This window comes from Aquarana catesbeiana, linkage group LG04 (genome assembly GCF_042186555.1).
Source record: "Aquarana catesbeiana isolate 2022-GZ linkage group LG04, ASM4218655v1, whole genome shotgun sequence".
Taxonomy (NCBI): domain Eukaryota; kingdom Metazoa; phylum Chordata; class Amphibia; order Anura; family Ranidae; genus Aquarana; species Aquarana catesbeiana.
The window spans coordinates 623,408,238-623,428,119 of NC_133327.1; the positions used below are offsets into that span (position 1 = coordinate 623,408,238).

A 19,882-nucleotide genomic window follows, 5' to 3' on the forward strand; every position below is an offset into this window, starting at 1 on the left:
AATTTAAAAAAAAAAATGACGTGGAGTCCCCCTCAAAATGAGGAACCCCGCTCCAAATTTTTTTAAAAAAATGGCGTGGGGTCCCCCGAAAAATCCATACCAGACCCTTATCCGAGCACGCAACCTGGCAGGCCGCAGGAAAAGAGGGGGGAACAGTACCAGGCCACATGCCCTCAACTTTGGGAGGGTGCTTTGGGGTAGCCCCCCAAAACACCTTGTCCCCATGTTGATGAGGACAAGGGCCTCATCCCCACAACCCTGGCCGGTGGTTGTGGGGGTCTGCGGGTGGGGGAGCTTATCGGAATCTGGAAGCCCCCTTTAATAAGGGGACCCCTAGATCCCGGCCCTCCCCCCTGTGTGAAATGGTAAGGGGATACAAAAGTACCCCTATCATTTCACTAAAAAGCTGTCAAAAATGACAAGAGACAGTTTTTGACAATTCCTTTATTTAAATGCTTCTTCTTTCTTCTTTCTTCTATCTTCCTTTGGTTTCTTCCTCCATCTTCTTCTTCTTCTGGTTCTTCTGGTCCTTCTGGCTCTTCCTCCGGTGTTCTCATCCAGCATCTCCTCCACGGCGTCTTCTTCCCTTCTTCTCCTCGGGCCGCTCCGCATCCATGATGGCATGGAGGGAGGCTCCCGCTCTTCTCTTCATCTTCTTCTCTTCTTCATCTTCTTCATCTTCTTCATCTTCTTCTCTGGGCCGCTCCGCATCCATGGTGGCATGGAGGGAGGCTCCCGCTGTGTGACACTTCTCCTCTTCTGACGGTTTTTAAATAACAGGGGCGGGGCCACCCGGTGACCCCGCCCCCCTCTGACGCATGGTGACTTGACGGGACTTTCCTGTGGCGTCATGGGGAATGCCACAGGGAAGTCCCGTCATGTCCCCGTGCGTCAGAGGGGGGCGGGGTCAATGGGTGGCCCCGCCCCCCCATTATTTAAGAACCGTCAGAAGAGGAGAAGCGTCACACAGCGGGAGCCTCCCTCCATGCCACCATGGATGCGGAGCGGCCCGAAAAGAAGATGAAGACAAGAAGATGAAGAGAAGAAGATGAAGAGAAGATGAAGAGAAGAAGATGAAGAGAAGAAGATGAAGAGAAGAGCGAGAGCCTCCCTCTATGCCATGGATGCGGAGCGGCCCGTGGAGAAGAAGGGAAGAAGACGCGGCGGAGGAGATGCTGGACGAGAACACCGGAGGAAGAACCAGAAGAACCAGAAGAACCAGAAGAAGATGAAGGAAGATAGAAGAAAGAAGAAAGAAGAAGCATTTAAATAAAGGAATTGTAAAAAACTGTCTCTTGTCATTTTTAACATTTTTGACAGTTTTTTAGTGAAATGGTAGGGGTACAAAAGTACCCCCTTACCATTTCACACAGGGGGGAAGGCCGGGATCTGGGGGTCCCCCTGTTAAAGGGGGCTTCCAGATTCCGATAAGCCCCCCGCCCGCAGACCCCCACAACCACCGGCCAGGGTTGTGGGGATGAGGCCATTGTCCTCATCAACATGGGGACAAGGTGTTTTGGGGGGCTACCCCAAAGCAACCTCCCAATGTTGAGGGCATGTGGCCTGGTATGGTTCAGGAGGGGGGGGGGCGCTCTCTCGTCCCAACCTCTTTTCCTGCGGCCTGCCAGGTTGCGTGCTCGGATAAGGGTCTGGTATGGATGTTTGGGGGGAACCCACGCCGTTTTTTTTTTTAATTTTGGCACGGGGTTCCCCTCAATATCCATACCAGACCTGAAGGGCATAGTATGGAATTTAGGGAGACCCCCACGTCATTTTTTTTTTAAATTTTGGCCGGGGTTCCCCTTAATATCCATACCAGACCTGAAGGGCCTGGTATGGAATTTAGGGGGACCCCCCACGTCATTTTTTTTTTTTTGGCCGGGGTTCCCCTTAATATCCATACCAGACCTGAAGGGCCTGGTATGGAATTTAGGGGGACCCCCCACGTCATTTTTTTTTAAATTTTGGTTCAGGGTTCCCCTGTGGGGAATTCCCATGCCGTTTTTATCAATGAACTTTTATGTGTATTGTCGGACCGGCAATTCATTAATAGCCGCGAGTAGTTTTAAATGACTTTTTTCCTTTGAAATGTTATTTTGCTGTCAGACTGTTCTAAACACGGGAAACATGCGCCCCTTTACAGGCATACTATAGACACCCCCCAGCTACGAAATTTAAAGGGATATTACACTTTTATTGTTTCACTTTAAGCATTATTAAAATCACTGCTCCCGAAAAAACTGCCGTTTTGAAAACTTTTTTTGCATTGATACATGTCCCCTGGGGCAGGACCCAGGTCCCCAAACACTTTTTATGACAAGACCATGCATAAAAGCCTTTAAAATTAGCACTTTTGATTTCTCCCATAGACTTTTAAAGGGTGTTCCGCGGCATTCGAATTTGCCGCGAACACCCCAAATTGTTTGCTGTTCGGCGAACTTGCGAACAGCTGATGTTCGAGTCGAACATGAGTTCGACTCGAACTCGAAGCTCATCCCTAGCGTTCATACACTGTTAGACCAACGCGTCATTTTTTAGGCATTTTTGTATTTTTTAGCTTTGACAAAGCAAAATGAGATTTTTTTGCAGAAGTAAATTGGATACATAAATTAGGAGAAATATGAACTAGAAAAAAATAATTAACCTAAGATTAGGCAGTTAGAGGGCAGCATTTGATGGGCATAGTGGCTGCATTTGATGGGCACCGTGTCAGCATTTGATGGTTGAGTGAGGCTGCAATTGATGTTTTTTTTTCAGTATTTTTCAGTTTGTTTGCACCCCCCCCAAAAAAATTTTGAGCACCAGCCGCCACTGGATGTAGTGGTTGCATTAGTTTCTTTTTTTTACGCTTTAGTTATCCCACCATCACAATTTCACTTTAAAGCGGTAGTAAACTGCTGAAAAAAAAAAATAAAACCCAGCAAGACAATAGCATAATGTGAAATTATGAAATACTTACCTTAGAACGAGGCCCCCGCAGGACGCCCGGTCACTGCCGAGGGAGCTGATGTGTTCCCTCTGCGTTTCTTCCGGGATCGCTGGCTCCGGCGCTGTGAGTGGCCGGAGCCGCGCTGATGTCACTACTGCGTATGTGCGCGGGAATTCTCCATTCCAGCAGGGAGCTCTGAATTTCCGCCACTGTGCAGGTTTAGGAGATATTCATAAAAATGAACAAACGGGGGATACAACCGCTTTGAAAGCTGAATTCTAAGCACGTATACAAATGGCGCAGTGCAACTCTATATTGTATGGCTAGTGACAAGTAGACATTACATATAACATGCGAGAGAGAAAAGTATGTAGATAGCAGCTAACCATCACACCTATATGAGCTTGTTTGACAACCCCTTTGAAAACCACTGGCATTAATATGGTTTTGCCCCAACAATCACCCCCTTCCATCCAATGCAGTTATAAGGCATGGTTCACACTGGTGCGATGCGGGAAATCCTACGAATCCTGTGCCAGTTCCCGCATCCCACCTGAATCGCAGATGGTTCACACTGACATCTGCAAACCGCTGCAGGTGTCAATGTGAAATTAATGACACCCCCAGATCACTTCGCAGATCGCAGTGCGAACTGTGAAATGGTACAGGAATCAGATCACATGGGTGTGAATACCCATGCGATCCGATTTCAGTGCGGACCAAAAAAAGGGTACCATTTTGGTTCGGATGCAATGCGAATTCACATTGCATAGAAATCGCATGTGATCTGCACAGCAAAGCGGTGCGAATTACATGTGATGTCTGTGTTCGCACCAGTGTGAACCCAGCCTAAGACTCCGTTCCCATATGCTGCGGCCGCGGGTCACCGCAGGGGGTCCATGTTCACTGACTCAGGTGCGAATCAGGTCCGGATTTTTGGAAAGGGATTTGGCACTCAGGATGACATCCAAAAAAGTATTTCTTTATTAAATGCAAGTACAAAGCTGTAAAACAGCCAAACCCGAGGTCCGGAATTTTTGCCTGAATTCGCACCTGAATTGGACCAGAAGACGCACAGGACCCTTCTTCAATGTGGATCGGGGCCGCCCCAGAGCTGTGTGAACTGGCTCCATTGAGAGCCGGTCACAATCTCCTGTCATGCGAATTGGATGCGGTGCAAATCCGCATCCAATTCCCATACTGCATGTTTGAACCCAGCTTAATACCTATTGATTAACAAACAGAAAACAAGTGTTTTGTAACCATTATTACGTCAACACATCCCAACTCTTTCTTGTTCACTTGTTACATGGCTACCAGCCGTGTTCTCGATAATAAAAAAATGTAACATTTATTAAAACACATAAAATCAGTTTTAAAAACCACATTTAATATTAGAAGACTACAATTAACCCTTTTTATTACTATCTAAAAGTTCACATGAACTGTTATCTTTCCCCAAGCAGTGTCACAATTATTTTTAAAGGCCATCTCCGGGCAACTAATAAAAAGTATCCCTTGTAATGGGGCTGTGCACACATTGTTTGTTTAAAGTAGAACTAAAGGCAAAACTTTTTGGTTTAGTTTTGGATTGAGTGGAGAGGGATTATAACCCCTGTCGGGTTTTTTTTTCTGCCTGTGCCCCCATTAAAGAGATTCATCCTCTCTATTTGTACTGTTTGCCATTATCATTGAAAGTGAAAGTAAAAGAAAATCCCAAATTTTGGCTTTTCCCCAGAAAAGTAATAGAGGGAAATCTTCTAATAGGGACACTAGTGCAGGTGACCTGGGGGTCCCCAAGAAATTCCCTTAATTTGCAGGGATTTCCTCTAATTTCCTGTTTGGCGACAGGACAGGAAGTAAAGGGAAATCTCTGCAAAGGGACAGAGATTGCGAAAAAAAAAAATTCTGACAGGAGGCCTTTAACTTAACCACCCCCCCCTCTCTATGCAAAATGAAAAAAAAACTGAGGTGCTTTACAGGCGTTTTAACGCTAACAATAGCGCCTGCAAAGCGCCTCTCCTGTCACTCAAGAAAAGCACCACTAAAATGTCGGTAAAGCGCTGCTAAAACTAACGACGCTTTACCACCAACGCTTTTACCACCCCAGTGTGAAAGTGCCCTAATAGATGTTACAAACTTTTTGTTTTGTGTTTGTTAATCAAAAAACTGACCAAGGTCAGCACTCCAAGGGCTTTAATTTCTTTTTGGCTTACAATGATTCTTGGATGTGGAGGTAATAAAAACTGACATACAAACATACCTATTGTCCGCTCAAATCCATTCACTATGCCCCGTATGTGAAGGTCAAAATCATTTTTTGGGGGAGACACATAAACTTTCTTTGAAACTCCTGAAGGCCTACAAAATAAAAAAAAAAAACATAATTTTAATGGATCAGTGTTTTGTCAAATGGGTGCACAGGTGTGTGCTTGGTAGTCTGGCCACCTTCCCGTGCTCTGATGTAGGAAGCACTGTCATTGGAAGCAGCGAATGGAAAGTTGGCTACCAACCATGCTGGTGCTAAAGATTGAGGGCCAGTTCACACCAAATGCAGTCCAGTGTGTTTTTTTCTGCATCAAAAACGTATGGAAAGTAGGTTATATGGTTTCCAATGGCATAGTTCACACCAGTGCAGTCAAAAAAAAAGTAGAAAATGCTGCATTTTTCCTGCACTGGACTGTACTGGAACGCAGTAAAACGCATTAAAACACAGCAGATTGTACTGGAACGCATCAAAAACACATAAAAAATGCACCGGACCCCAGTACAGTAAAAAAAAACAAAAAAAAAACAGTAAAAAAAAAAAACAAAAAAAGCATATGGAATGCATTCGGAAGCGCATCAAAAAACGCAATGGAATGCGCCAAAAACTTTTCAAAAACAGGCATGAAGAAACACATCCGGAACAGCTCTGGAGTGCATTTTTGTGGTGTGAACCAGCCCCGAGTCCAAATCTTTATTTGGAGAGCTAAACATGATGACTTTTTTCCCAGAGGGCCTTCACCTTGCAAAATCAATATCATCCTCTTCGTTGTCCTCATCTTCTTCTTCACTCCATTCTTCAGAATCTAAAATATAAAAATATGTACACAATATCATGGATAAAGCAGTCAGCTCCATCATGCAGCTTCCATACAGAAAAAGAGACTTGGGAACAATTAGGCTTCTTAACACATGGAGCTAACAGAGATAAGCCATATAAATACCATACAACCAGTCTAAGCCTCGTACACACGGTTCGATTGTTGTACAAACGAGCATCTGATTTTTGTCAAAGGCGCGTTTGCAGGATTTTGTCTAGCATACTAACTATCTGCAAATTGTCGTTCGACAAACACAAACGTAGTGACGAACTATGAGAGTATAAAGAGGAAGTTCATTTCTCAAGCGCCACCCTTTGGGCCCCTTTTGCTAATTTCATGTTAGTAGAAATTGGTGAGCGTTGATTCACACTTTTTTGTTAAGTTATTTTTATTTGGATGGCAGATAGCATCTCTAATTTAATATCAGTTTTTTTTTTTCTGCACAATAAAAAAATTGTGGGGAATAATACTTGGCTATGTGTTTTTCTTCAAATGACTGTTTGGGAGTAGACAGTTAGATTAAAAACAACACAATGGGAAATGAACCAACATAGTTGTAGCTTCCCCAGAAAATCAAACAACAACCATAAAATTAATATTATTTTTATCTCTACAAAACAAATGCCTTTTAAAACATGTTTGGCATAACTACATCAGTATCACCAGCAAAGCAGCTTCATTATTATCCCATTAAAGAAGAAGAGATTTGTGCGCTGCATTTTGACACTTCACCAACTGCCGCGTCAGCAATGTTAATTCTAGATTACGAACAGTACTTTACAAGACCAAACTCTTCCCAGTCGTTCCTTGATTCCGATCATGCGTGATGGAACTATCGACTTTTGTGTGACGATTTCTGTACTGACCATCCAAAAATCAGACGTTAAGTTCACATCCAACAAAAATTTTATAGTCTGCACATCCAGCTTTTGTCTGACGAAAAAGTCAAATTGGCTGTCGAAAGCACCGTACTAACGATCCGAAAATCCACAGAAAGCTCGTCTTATGAATTTTCCCATCTGATTTTCATTTTGTGTGTACGGGCCTTTACTCAAAGATGTTTCAACCAATAAGATATTACTCTGCATCAGTTGAGAGCGGGCAGTACAATAGGAGATGTTTTCTGATTGGATGCTAAGGGTTAATACACTGTATAAAATTGTGTTTAATTGGCTACAGACAGCTGCATTGTGGAAGTTGTTTTCTTCCCAGTAAGGCCCGGTTCACACTGGTGCGACTTGTGTCGGTCCCACTTTGGAAAAGGTTCCTGCACTACTTTGGTCAGACTTCTGTCTGATTTCAGCCTATTAGACCTCTTTCACACTGAGCTGCCCCTGACGTCAGCGGTAAAGCGGCACCATTTTTAGCACCGCTTTACTGGCCTTTTAGCGCCGCTATTCGGCCACTAGCGGGACAGTTTTAACTCCCTGCTAGCGGCCAAAAAGGGGTTAAATCTGTCCGCAAAGCACTGCTGCAAAACATTTTGCCAGCGGCATAGCAGCACTGCCCCATTGTTCTCAACGAGGAGGAGCGGTGGAGGAGCGATGTAGGAATGGTGTATTCACCGCTCCTCCACCGCTGCAAAGAAGCTGCTGGCAGGACTTTTTGTGACGCCCTGCCAGCGCAGCATCCCACTGTGAAAGCACTCGGGCTTTCACACTGGGATTGCAGCTGAGGCTTTTTTCAGGTGCTTTACAGGCGCTATTTTTATCGCTGTATCACCTTAAAAACACCTCAGTGTGAAAGGGGTCTAAAATTGAATGGAAGTTGCATCCACGTATGATCAGCATTTTAACTTATCCGACTTGTGACATGTGACTTGTGTTCAGAAGCAATGTTAGCAATGCAAAATGTCTTGGAAAAAAAAAAAAAAAACGGCGTGGGGTTGCCCCCAAATCCATACCAGAACCTTATCTGAGCAGATCAGGAAAGGGGGGAGATGGGTGAGCGGCCAGTTCTTCTATAGCTGTGGGATGTGGCCATGCAGTGACGTCACACAGAGATCCCGCCCCCTTGACGTCACAAACCCAACATGCCTGGGATGGTGCCATCACAAGGGGGTGGGGACTCCAGGTGACGTCACCACATGGCTATGCTCCACAGCTATATAGGTACTATCAGACACAGGAGCTTCCAGAATGGCAGGAGCATTCGTCGAGAGAGGAACTTTTATTTTTTTTAAATTGGGTCAGCGGCAGCAACGGCGATTGTGATTGACATTGGATCTAAATCGGGGAACATTATTATTTTTTAATAAAGGACTTGTCAAAAACTGCCTCATGTTTTTTGTTACACTACACTGTTTTTTTTTTTGGGCGAATGGGTAGGGGTACTATGTACCCCATACTCATTCACATGGGGGGGATCATTCCAGATTCCGATAAGCCCCCTGCCCGCAGACCCCCACAACCACAGCCCAGGGTTATGGGGAAGAGACCCATTAATACATTTTACTTACTCTGATTCATTCATATTCAGATCAAATAAGTGATCTTTGATCTGTAGTTAAAACATCCTTACAAGTAAAAAAAAGAAAAGAAACGTATTTACTGTTATTAGCCCTTGAGTGAACCCTAATCACCCCAAATAATCTCCACTCTGCCCCATCCCCTTAGCTATTCGTTTTCTGCTGTTTATGTTCTACGTTATCTAAGCATTAATATTTATATTTTTTGTCTGTTAATTTTTTGTAATTTGCTCTGTACCAGAATCATAATTTTTATTGTCATTATAAATGGGGCTAATTAAACAATAACAAGTTTGCTTTATATCTACAGAAACACTATTTTCTAAGCTAACACTGACTACTAACATAGCAGAGAAAAATGTTTAGTTACTATTGCATAGACATTAAAATATTTTTGCAAGGCAATATTTTGAAAACAAATCCTTGTACAGTGGTTATTTGGATTACGAGCATAATTCGTGCCAGAAGAACTCGTAAATTAAAGCGAGTTTCCCCATAGGAGTCAATGCTTTGCGAGTTTCCCCATAGGAGTCAATGCTTTGTTAGTTAATTCCACAGTGACTGGTATTGTATGCAGTACCACATGTGGCCAGAGGTGGGGGGTGCCGGAGACACTCAGAAACACTCGGAGCTGCTCGGAGCCGCTCGGATTCACTCGGAGAGGCTCGGAGACACTCGGGAACGGAGTGTTTCTGGGTGTTTCCGAGTGTCTGCGTGGCTCCAATTGTCACTGGCGCCTCCGCACCTCTGGCCAAATGCGGCACTGTACACCCCAGAGGCTTGAATCCTGCTCGTCTTGCTAGACAACGTTCACAAGCCGGATTGAAAAAAAAAATAGCTCGTATTGCGAAATGCTCGTAAACCGCGTTACTCTCAATCTGAGGTATTACTGTATGTGTATTACTTTGTAATCCTAAGTAGTGACAAAGGTATTATTGACATGCAAAAATTGCTCTGATCCACATGAGGTATACAGGTACGAAAGCTGCAATGTTTTACTAACTTCTCCTAATGAAACTAAGGGCCAGAAAGTGAAGGAAAATCCCCCAAAGGGGGCACAGATCACAAAAACCTAATCTCCAGCATTTCCTTCATTATTGCAGAGTTGTCCAGCATCATCTAATCCCAGATTACTGTCCCGGGTCCGTCTGCCCCTTTCATTCATGGGATTTCAGTTATTTTACACCTGGAGGCTCAGCATGGGTGGTCTGCAGTGGCGGCTGGTGAGTTTTTCTTTTAGGGGGCGGCAAACAAACACCCCCCCACATGGCACGGCGGCAATGAAACAGAGACCCCCCATGGGCAGTCAGCACTTACCCACCCATGTGGCGGGGGCTGTGGTGCCTTCTCCTCCTGGAGTGCAGGCAGCGGCCGTGTGTGTCCTCTTCTGCCAAAGCGCTAGGCATCCAATAGGATCGCCTGATGCTTTGGCCAATCGGGAAACAGGTCTCACAGACCTGCCTCCTGATTGGCGGGGAGGAACTTTAGTGTGATAATAGTGAAAGTTAATTTGCTTATCGTCACACAACAGGGGTGGAATCGGAGCGCAATGCTCTGCGCTCCGAGCCGACCCTTTTTTGAAGCCTGTTAGAGCCTCCGGCTCTAATCAGGTGCTTAAAAAAAACATGATGAAAAAGAGAAAGAGAGCACACCAGCCTAGTGCATTATCCTTGATAAATGTATTAGTTAAAACCAAGATTAAAATCTACTCACAAAGGTAGGACAAAAAAATCGCATTGTATACAGGCACAGGTCCAATGGTAGCAGTTTTTCCAGGTCTTAGGCCTTCAAGGCTCTGATGAAGAAGGGACACCTTCGAAACGCGTTAGCCAGCAGCAGTCCGTACGTCCTCGTCCTAGGACCTGGAAAAACTGCTACCATTGGATCAATTGTTCCTGTGCCTGTATACAATGCGATTTTTTCTCCTATCTTTGTGAGTAGATTTTAATCTTGGTTTTAACTGATAAATTTATCAAGGATAATGCACTAGGCTGGTGCGCTCTCTTTCTCTTTTTTATCATTACTACTAGGATAATCCCATCCTGAAGAGCAGCATGGCCGAAACCCATAGTCCTTCTTGAACCCTGGGGATCATTTAGCCAATACACCTGTGCGCAAGAAGTATTTTGCATCTATACTGCTTAAAAAAAACACCCCGTGGCATTGGAATCCATGGTCCAGTGCCACTGATCAGGGAGCTGGATGCATGGATAGGGGAGGCGGCGCCCGTATGGATGGGCTGCCACCAGTGGTCTGGATGAAAAATCAGTCTACCCTGGGCACTGTGGTATCATGTGAGGTGGGGGGGCACCAAAAGGAGATTGGGGGGAGGGGATTTGTGTTGGAGGGGGGATTTTGGGGGCGGCAGGGGGTAATTATTGATCTAGTTGGGGGGGGGAGTGCTAAGAGTGGTGATTTAGGGGGATTTGTGTTAGGAGGAGGGATTTTTTTTTGGCGGGGTGCATTTGGGGGCAAAGAATTGTGCTGAGAGGGGGAGATTTTAGTAGGGGAATGGATTTGTACTGAGAGGAGGGGGAATTTATGTTTAGGGGGTAAGATTAGTGCTGTGTTTTTGTGGGGGTTTTTTGCTGACACAATGCTCATACATCTTGGGGGGGGGCAGTTTGGCATGTTCGCCCTGGGCTCTGGATGAACTTGTCCTGGCACTGGCCTAAGAACGCCCACTCCTTCAGACTGACATTGAGGCATTTTGATATGTGCTTATCTCCTCTTGAGAGCAGTACTGTGTCGGGGGTGCTGTGATATTTTCTGGAAGCTCTGTACAGCGCTCTGCTAGTCCCTTCCAACAGCCATGATCTGCCAGCACTGTATAGAGAAGCACAGGTACCCAGCGATGATGTTATTGGGTCTAAAATAGAGTATATAAGGAAAATGAAAAGGTTTTTATTGAAAATTGTGTCAGCATAATTATGAGGAAGGTTATTATAGTGGTGCACCCACCTCTGGATTATACAGTGGGGACGGAAAGTATTCAGACCCCCTTAAATTTTTCACTCTTTGTTATATTGCAGCCATGGCCAGATCTGTGCCTTGCCACAATTCTGTCTCTGAGCTCTTCAGGCAGTTCCTTTGACCTCATGATTCTCATTTGCTCTGACATGCACTGTGAGCTGTAAGGTCTTATATAAACAGGTGTGTGGCTTTCCTAATCAAGTCAAATCAGTATAATCAAACACAGCTGGACTCAAATGAAGGTGTAGAACCATCTCAAGGATGATCAGAAGAAATGGACAGCACCTGAGTTAAATATATGAGTGTCACAGCAAAGGGTCTGAATACTTAGGACCATGTGATATTTCGGTTTTTCTTTTTTAATAAATCGGCAAAAATGTCAACAATTCTGTGTTTTTCTGTCAATATGGGGTGCTGTGTGTACATTAATGAGGAAAAAAATGAACTTAAATGATTTTAGCAAATGGCTGCAATATAACAAAGAGTGAAAAATTTAAGGGGGTCTGAATACTTTCTGTCCCCACTGTATACAAAATACAGGCAGCCATTTTGTAAGCTGAATCCATATTTTAGACTTACTTCAGAGAGAACTTTATAAAACAATCAATAGTTTCCATAAAATGGCTGACATGTGTGATGGTGACCAGTATACTGTATGTTCTATGACTGGAAAAACACAGTAAAATAAAGTTTACCTAAGGACTGTGCTTCTTTCTGTTGAAACATTACTCGTTTCTTCTCTCTTGTATTCTTTTTTGTTGTTTTAATAGTTCTTAATGCCGGCTGTTCATGATCTTCATGGTCTTCTTCACTATTCCCATTTGGAAAAGATGAGGTAGGTACATAGCTTGTAGACGCCGGCTGCTTCAGGTCTGACAGAGAGCACAGGCCCAAACTCACCTCAAAGACTGCCACTGCCATTTGCATTCCCTTTATATTCCTTTGAATTTGACTCAGAACCTAAAATGAACCCAGCAAAATTACTCAGTGGTCGCTTGACTACATAAAAAGTGGAACTGATATTGATGAAAGGGAGAAAAAAAGACTGCTCTGAAGTAGAATTCCAGGCTAACCCAACCTGTCCCCTCCCTCTCCTAATACCTATGCTGACTAACTTATAAACCTAACCTGTGTAAAAAAGACGTATATACTTACCTATTTTCAGCTCTGGTCACATGATCCGGCTTCCCTGTCAGCCAGAGCGGCTGGAGGGGAGAGGATGGAGCTCCGACAGTGGATGGGCCATTGAAGCCTATGGGTGACATCACTGCTCCAAAGCATTACCAGTCATTGTCAGAGCACTCCCTCCTCTCCCCTGCAGCTGACACTGACTGACATAGGGGAGCAGGATCACATGACTGCACTGGAGCGGTCTGAAAATAGGCAAGCATATAGCTCTTTCCTACACAATTTAGTAGGTGTTAGGAGGGGGGAGGGGACAATTTTAAGAGTTGTTAGGTTTAGCCCAGAATTCCATAATATTTCTGACTGGAGTTCTGTGTAAAAGTTAACTCCCCTTTCATGGAGAAAAAAAATAGCAAATAAAAATATATATATATATATATATATATATATATATATATATATATATATATATATATTGTATACAATTGCGACACAAGTCATACTGTAATTGAATGCTATTAAAAATTACCCTTCCTTTACAATCGGCAGCATTTTAATTTTCTGTAAAGTGAAATCCAATATGGCTACCTGGAGGCTTTCTGTACACAGATGTGTACAGAACGCTCCCCAGAAATGTAATTTCCTGCGTGAGTGATTGCCTTACCCATTTTAGGCATCCCCTGCCACAAAAATTTAATTTTTTGGTGAGATGCTTCCAAAAGGAAATCTCATCTAAAGGGATGTGGACCCTGCATTACTGCTTGTGTGATTGGCTTACTGATTTTCTTAGAAGTCTGTGTTAAAATACAAGTCAGATTTTTGGCATCCCTTGCAACATAAATGTAGTTTTTGGTGAGATGCTTCCAAAAGGAAATCTCATCTAAAGGGATGCAGACCCTGCAACTTTACTCATTAGAGCCCTGCAGGTGCAGCAGCTGTTTGATAGTTATAAAATTACTCCCAAACAGGTTCACCGTGCACATGCACACAGACAAACTATATCTTCAGAATAACAAAAGGTAGGAATCTGAAAAAAAAGTTTGTTAAAATCCTTACAATGTATATAGATCACCCAGAGGGGACTTACTCTTTAAAGTGTCCCTAAACAAAAAAAATGTAATATATTGCAGCTTACCAGTCCTTAAATGTGATGGTTGCATTTGTTTTTATTTAGGCTTTATCTCCCTTTATTTTCACCTGTCGATCCTAGTTGTGGGTGGGACCATTCACCCTGCACATGGGGGTACATTACGCTTTGAATACGCTTATCAATGCCCGGTACCAGGCAGGGACCGCGGTCATGTAAAAGTCTAACATTAGGGCAGTTCCCAGACTTAGGGATGAGCCGTGTCACTGTGTGGAGTAAAAAAAGTACAGAGTTCCTCTGAAAAGTGCTAACCCATGTCACTACACACTGTTGCCTAATGTAGGTTGCATTTAAGTGGGACATGACGGAGCCTGTGCCCACTCCACCAGTTCAGCGTACCTCTGTTACCTCACTCCCAGAAATAGAATAGGGTCTCGCCGTGCACATAGCTTAGACCTTATGCATGCACTTGTTAACTCCTTCACTCTTGTACCATGTGAACAGGTCATGGCCTTTTGGCTAAGATCAAGTGTAGTATCTGTTCTTATCAGTTACCAAGTAGTGGCTCTGTGTTACTGACCCTGATCCACAGCGGTGGATTAGGGGTGGCGATGGCTATGCAGATCCACTTGGTGTAATGGTAACCTGGGCAGTTAGTATCAAAGAGAGCCGAAACGGGACTGCTCGATGAACTGAGGGCCGTTAATAGGTCTCCTGTAGAGAAAGCCGGAAGGGTTGCCTCCTGATAGGGATGGAGAGGCACTGGGTCTGGTCGAAAGGTCGGGTCCCTGGCCGGTGTCTGGGCGCTCTTACAGACATCAGCGGGGTCGAGTCTGAGACGTCCGGAAGGGTGCTCCTGGTGAGGATGGGTGCTGCATCGGGTCTGGCCAGAGGGTCAGGTCCCTGGCCTTCTGGCCTAGATGTGGTGTGGTTCCGGTCCTTGTCAGTTTTTCGAGAAAGAACACTGGCCCCCCCTCTTTCCACCGGGGGAGGTTAGTATTTCCCGAATGTAATTAGGTGGGAATGGTGGGAGTGGTGGGTGAGAATTTTTCCTCCTGGGCTCTCCCTAAGTTCTATGCCTTTCTGGTGGGGACAGTGTTGCACTGGTCTGGGGCTGAAAGAAAAAAGGAAAAGAAAGGCGCCTCTAAGTGCAGTATGTAAAATTTAATAGAGTGCACAAAGGGTTAAAAGCACTTACAAGATTGTTGAGTGTTAAAAGACATGATAAAATCAGGAGTCCTCATCTGTGGCATGTGTCCATCCTCAGCACGGTGGTAGAGAGCAGTGTAGAGCCGTCCAGCAGCTGTAAAGCGTTCTCATACGTGTTGGAAAGAGGAGGCAGCAGGGAAGCCTGTATTCACTGCGGGACACACAAGGCTGATGGTGTCAGTGTAGAGAAGGGGGTGGTAACGCGTTTCGGAGCATGTGCGGCTCCTTCGTCAGACCTACACCCACACTCCTCAAGCTGGCTTATAAATGGTGAGGGGGAGGAGCAAGGGGAGGAGTGTGGGCAGATACTAAACACACAATGATAAGGGAAGTGACAGATGTATTATGAGGACGGCCAAGACGACTGTGCACTCGCAAAATGGATTATTAACGTCAGTGCTATATACAATGAAGTCCTGAAGGAATTTGACACAGGGGTACAGGGCACAGATGGCAGTGGTTAAATTAACAATAATAAATAAATAAATAAATATACAAACATAAGGTTGACATTGAATTAATATACAGGTGTGTTACATGGTCGGCCGGGTGTCTATATGCATGTGTTATAAAGGCGGCCGGGCGTTTGTACACATGCAAATAGGGTCGTAAGTCTAATGTTGAGTTGACAATGAATAAATCTACAGCCGTGTTACAAGGGCGGCCAGGCGTATATACACATGTGTTACCGGGGCAGCCAGGCTTCTATGTGCACGTGTTACAAAGGCAGCCGGGCGTTTGTACACATGCAAATAAGGTCATAAGTCTAATGTTGAATTAACAATGAATAAATAATAAATAAATATGTAGCCGTGTTACAAGGGCAGCTGGGGAGCTATACACCTGTGTTACAGGGGCAGCCAACATCTGTACACATGCAAATAAAGTAATAAATCTGTTGTAAGGGGATAAAAAAAAAAAAAAAAAAAAAAGGAATAAGGGATTACTAATTATGTCTGTAACAATGATAAAACAGTGATGAATATTACTTTACTATGAATAAGTGTATAGGTGTGTGTTACAAGGGCGGCCGGGCGTCTATACACTAAAGACAGATAGAGGAAAATAGTGGATGCTTATACAAGTTGTACGAATTGTGCAGATTATGCCTGTAGCAATAATCTCACGGTGAGAGGTATTACTCAACTGTGTACTAGAATATAGAAGTGTTACAGGGGCGGCTGGGCGTCTATAAACTACAGAAGGATAATACGAGGTGGTGGATACTTATACAAATAGTGCAGATTATGCCTGTAGCAATACTCTGATGATAATAGATAATAATAGACTGTAAATAAGTATGCAAGTGTGTTACAGGGGCGGCCGGGCATTTACACACCCGCAAATAAGGTCACAAATCTACTTTAAGGAATTAACTTATAGGAATAGGTAATAAGATGTAATGGATGCTCTACAAATAGTATTTGATTGTGACAGATGGCAGATATGTACATGTATAACAGGCAAACACCATGACGTATGGATATGATAAAAGGGAGGGATGAATGATAAATGAACCATAATATTACAGTGTGTATGTTAAATGTGGTATCATCTAGAGTAAGGTGCTAATTTCCAATTCTTCATTGATACCTCCAGGCAAAAGTACATCAAGAACGTATATCCAATAATGTGTAAATGTGCAATAATTATACGCAATAAAAATCATTAATATTGTGTCAAAATCGCAGCTAAAAATCAAAAAACCATATGTTGTCTTGTGCAATAAAGTTCATAGCAATTGTGCAGAAAATTCTTCTTAGGTGATAAAGTGCCGTGCTGTAACACCTGGTGGTCCCCCCAATGTGGTTGCACTCACCGGAGCGCTCCACCCCTGCAGGGGTACGAGCGTGTAATGTTGGTCCTGTCACTCCAGTCCTATAGGTGTCAGTTTCCTTCCACGCGTCCCATTTCCAAAAAGCAGCTGTATACACAGAGAGGTGGGGACTTCCTGTCTCTTGGTATTAAAAGTCCCCACTGGATATCCGCGCTCAAGTCTGGGGGTGTCACGTGACATGCCAGTTGCGACAGTGACGCAAGCAGCAGCTGTTTTGACGGATCTGAGCGCGGATATCCAGTGGGGACTTTTAATACCAAGGGACAGGAAGTCCCCACCTCTCTGTGTATACAGCTGCTTTTTGGAAATGGGACGCGTGGAAGGAAACTGACACCTATAGGACTGGAGTGACAGGACCAACATTACACGCTCGTACCCCTGCAGGGGTGGAGCGCTCCGGTGAGTGCAACCACATTGGGGGGACCACCAGGTGTTACAGCACGGCACTTTATCACCTAAGAAGAATTTTCTGCACAATTGCTATGAACTTTTTTGCACCAAACAACATATGGTTTTTTGATTTTTAGCTGCGATTTTGACACAATATTAATGATTTTTATTGCGTATAATTATTGCACATTTACACATTATTGGTGGACAATTATTGTTTTTGGCACTTTATCACTTTATATTTATTCATGTGAAGATGTAATTATGTTATTTAGTGATGCTGCTTAATATTTGCGATTTTTTGCACATATAGTATTAATTTTCACCTGGTGTTTTCACTAACACAAGGATATATATATATTTTTTTTTTTTTCTCTGTAAGTAATTTTTGGATTATACCAAAAAATTTCTTATTCTTTACACTTTTATATTTTTTTTGTACTTCTTGCTAATTTTTATCTATACTCCTAACACAGCGCCACTCCCTATACTTTGATCTATATTCTTGGGGGATCACATAGGTGTCCCCTTCTTACCTAGGGGGGCTGCAGGTGTGAGTCAGTCTATGAGCGCGGATTCGTTGATATATGTATATCCAATAAGTCTCCCGTTGGCAGAGACATTTAAATCTCTCTGCCGCAGGGAGAGTGGCTGGTATGGATTCGATGATCCATACTTTTAGGCCTACGGTAGATTTAGGGTGATGTTGGGTGAAATGTCGTGGGACGCTATGATGGTCTTTACTGGCCTCGATGAATCGGCGGTGCTCTCCAAAACGCTGGCGTAGGGGGCGTATAGTTAACCAAGCCACCAAAGATAATGTAATTACCAAAAACGAAGCTTCATTCTTGGTTAAAAAATATCATCAAACTCTGTATTTCTATCATTTACCAAAAGTACATAAAAGCACTACCAACCCCCCTGGCAGACCAATAGTTGCCTCTATGAACAGTAGTGGTTTTTCCCAGTATGTAGACCTTTTTCTACAACCTTTTGTTTCCAATTTACAATCCCATATCAAAGATGGAATACACCTGCTTGAATTATTAGGTCCATACCAATGGGAGCCCAACTACATCTGGCTCTCACTGGATGTCCAATCATTATACACATCCATCCCCCATAATGTCGGCATGCAGGCCATACAACACTTTCTGTCAGAAGACCCATCTATTCATCCAAACCAAGCTAAATTCATTCTAGATGCCACATTCTTCTGCCTGACTCACAATTATTTCATATTTGAAGACCATTACTACCTTCAAACCCATGGCACTGCCATGGGCACCAATTTTGCACCTTCATATCCCAACTTAACTATGAGTCTTTGGGAAACGCAATACATATGGGCGAATAACCCTTTCATGGCCAAAATTATATTTTACGGTCGTTATATTGATGACATCATTATTATCTGGGATGGTAATACCGATGATATTGAATCTTTTGTTTCCCATTGTAATAATAACAACATGGGCCTATCTTTTACATCTGTTCACGATAAAACATATCTAGCATTCTTAGACCTTGATCTATTTCATGATACTGGTCGCATCCATGCAAAAAATTATTGCAAACCCACTGCTGGGAATTCCTATCTGCACTTCAATAGTTGCCATCACCCTCGTTGGTTAAAAAACATTCCAAAAAGTCAATTCTGCCGTCTCAGACACAATTGCACCATGCAGTCAGACTATCAGACGCAAAGCATAAATCTCAAACAAAAATGTATTGAAAAAGGCTACCCTCCTTCACTCATCGAACAAGCCTACACCACATACGTCAATCCTGATACTCATACCCATAAAATGAATTCATCAAAGGACATTCGGTTCACGACTCAATTTCATAACAAATACAAAAATATGGAACACATAGTTCATAAACATTGGCCAATACTACTGCAGGATCCCCATCTCAAAGACAGTATATCAAATAAACCTAAATTTTCATATAGGAAAGCACCTAACATTAAGGGAAAGATTGCCCCAAGCAAACTCAAAAAGAAAACAAATACGTCATCTTCACTCCAACTCTTTTTTATGATTGGGATGTATCAATGCCGCAAACCCCTTTGCCTTACATGCAGTTTTGTACAACATGGTAAAAAAACATTCACGATTAAAAATAAAACATACAAAATTTCAGAATTCTACACCTGTTCTACAGACCATGTAGTATACTGCCTGACCTGCCCCTGCGGCCTCCACTATGTAGGTCGAACTATACGCCCCCTACGCCAGCGTTTTGGAGAGCACCGCCGATTCATCGAGGCCGGTAAAGACCATCATAGCGTCCCACGAAATTTCACCCAACATCACCCTAAATCTACCGTAGGCCTAAAAGTATGGATCATCGAATCCATACCAGCCACTCTCCCTGCGGCAGAGAGATTTAAACGTCTCTGCCAACGGGAGACTTATTGGATATACGTTCTTGACGTACTTTCACCTGGAGATATCAATGAAGAATTGGAAATTAGCACCTTACTCTAGATGATACCACATTTAACATACACACTGTAATATTATGGTTCATTTATCATTCATCCCTCCTTATTATCATATCCATACTTCATGGTGTTTGCCTGTTATACATGTACATATCTGCCATCTGTCACAATCAAATACTATTTGTAGAGCATCCATTACATCTTATTACCTATTCCTATAAGTTAATTCCTTAAAGTAGATTTGTGACCTTATTTGCGGGTGTGTAAATGCCCGGCCGCCCCTGTAACACACTTGCATACTTATTTACAGTCTATTATTATCTATTA

At 43.4% G+C, this 19,882-nt stretch overlaps 1 protein-coding gene across 1 annotated transcript in view; it reads right to left on the reverse strand.

The window, feature by feature from the left end:
• DNAH14 (dynein axonemal heavy chain 14) overlaps positions 1–19,882 on the reverse strand; it is a 415,539-nt gene that overhangs the window by 326,586 nt on the left and 69,071 nt on the right. The window contains 3 exon segments of the mRNA XM_073628322.1: positions 5,193–5,290; positions 5,937–6,000; positions 12,151–12,415. Coding sequence (XP_073484423.1) covers positions 5,193–5,290; positions 5,937–6,000; positions 12,151–12,415 — 427 coding nt within the window.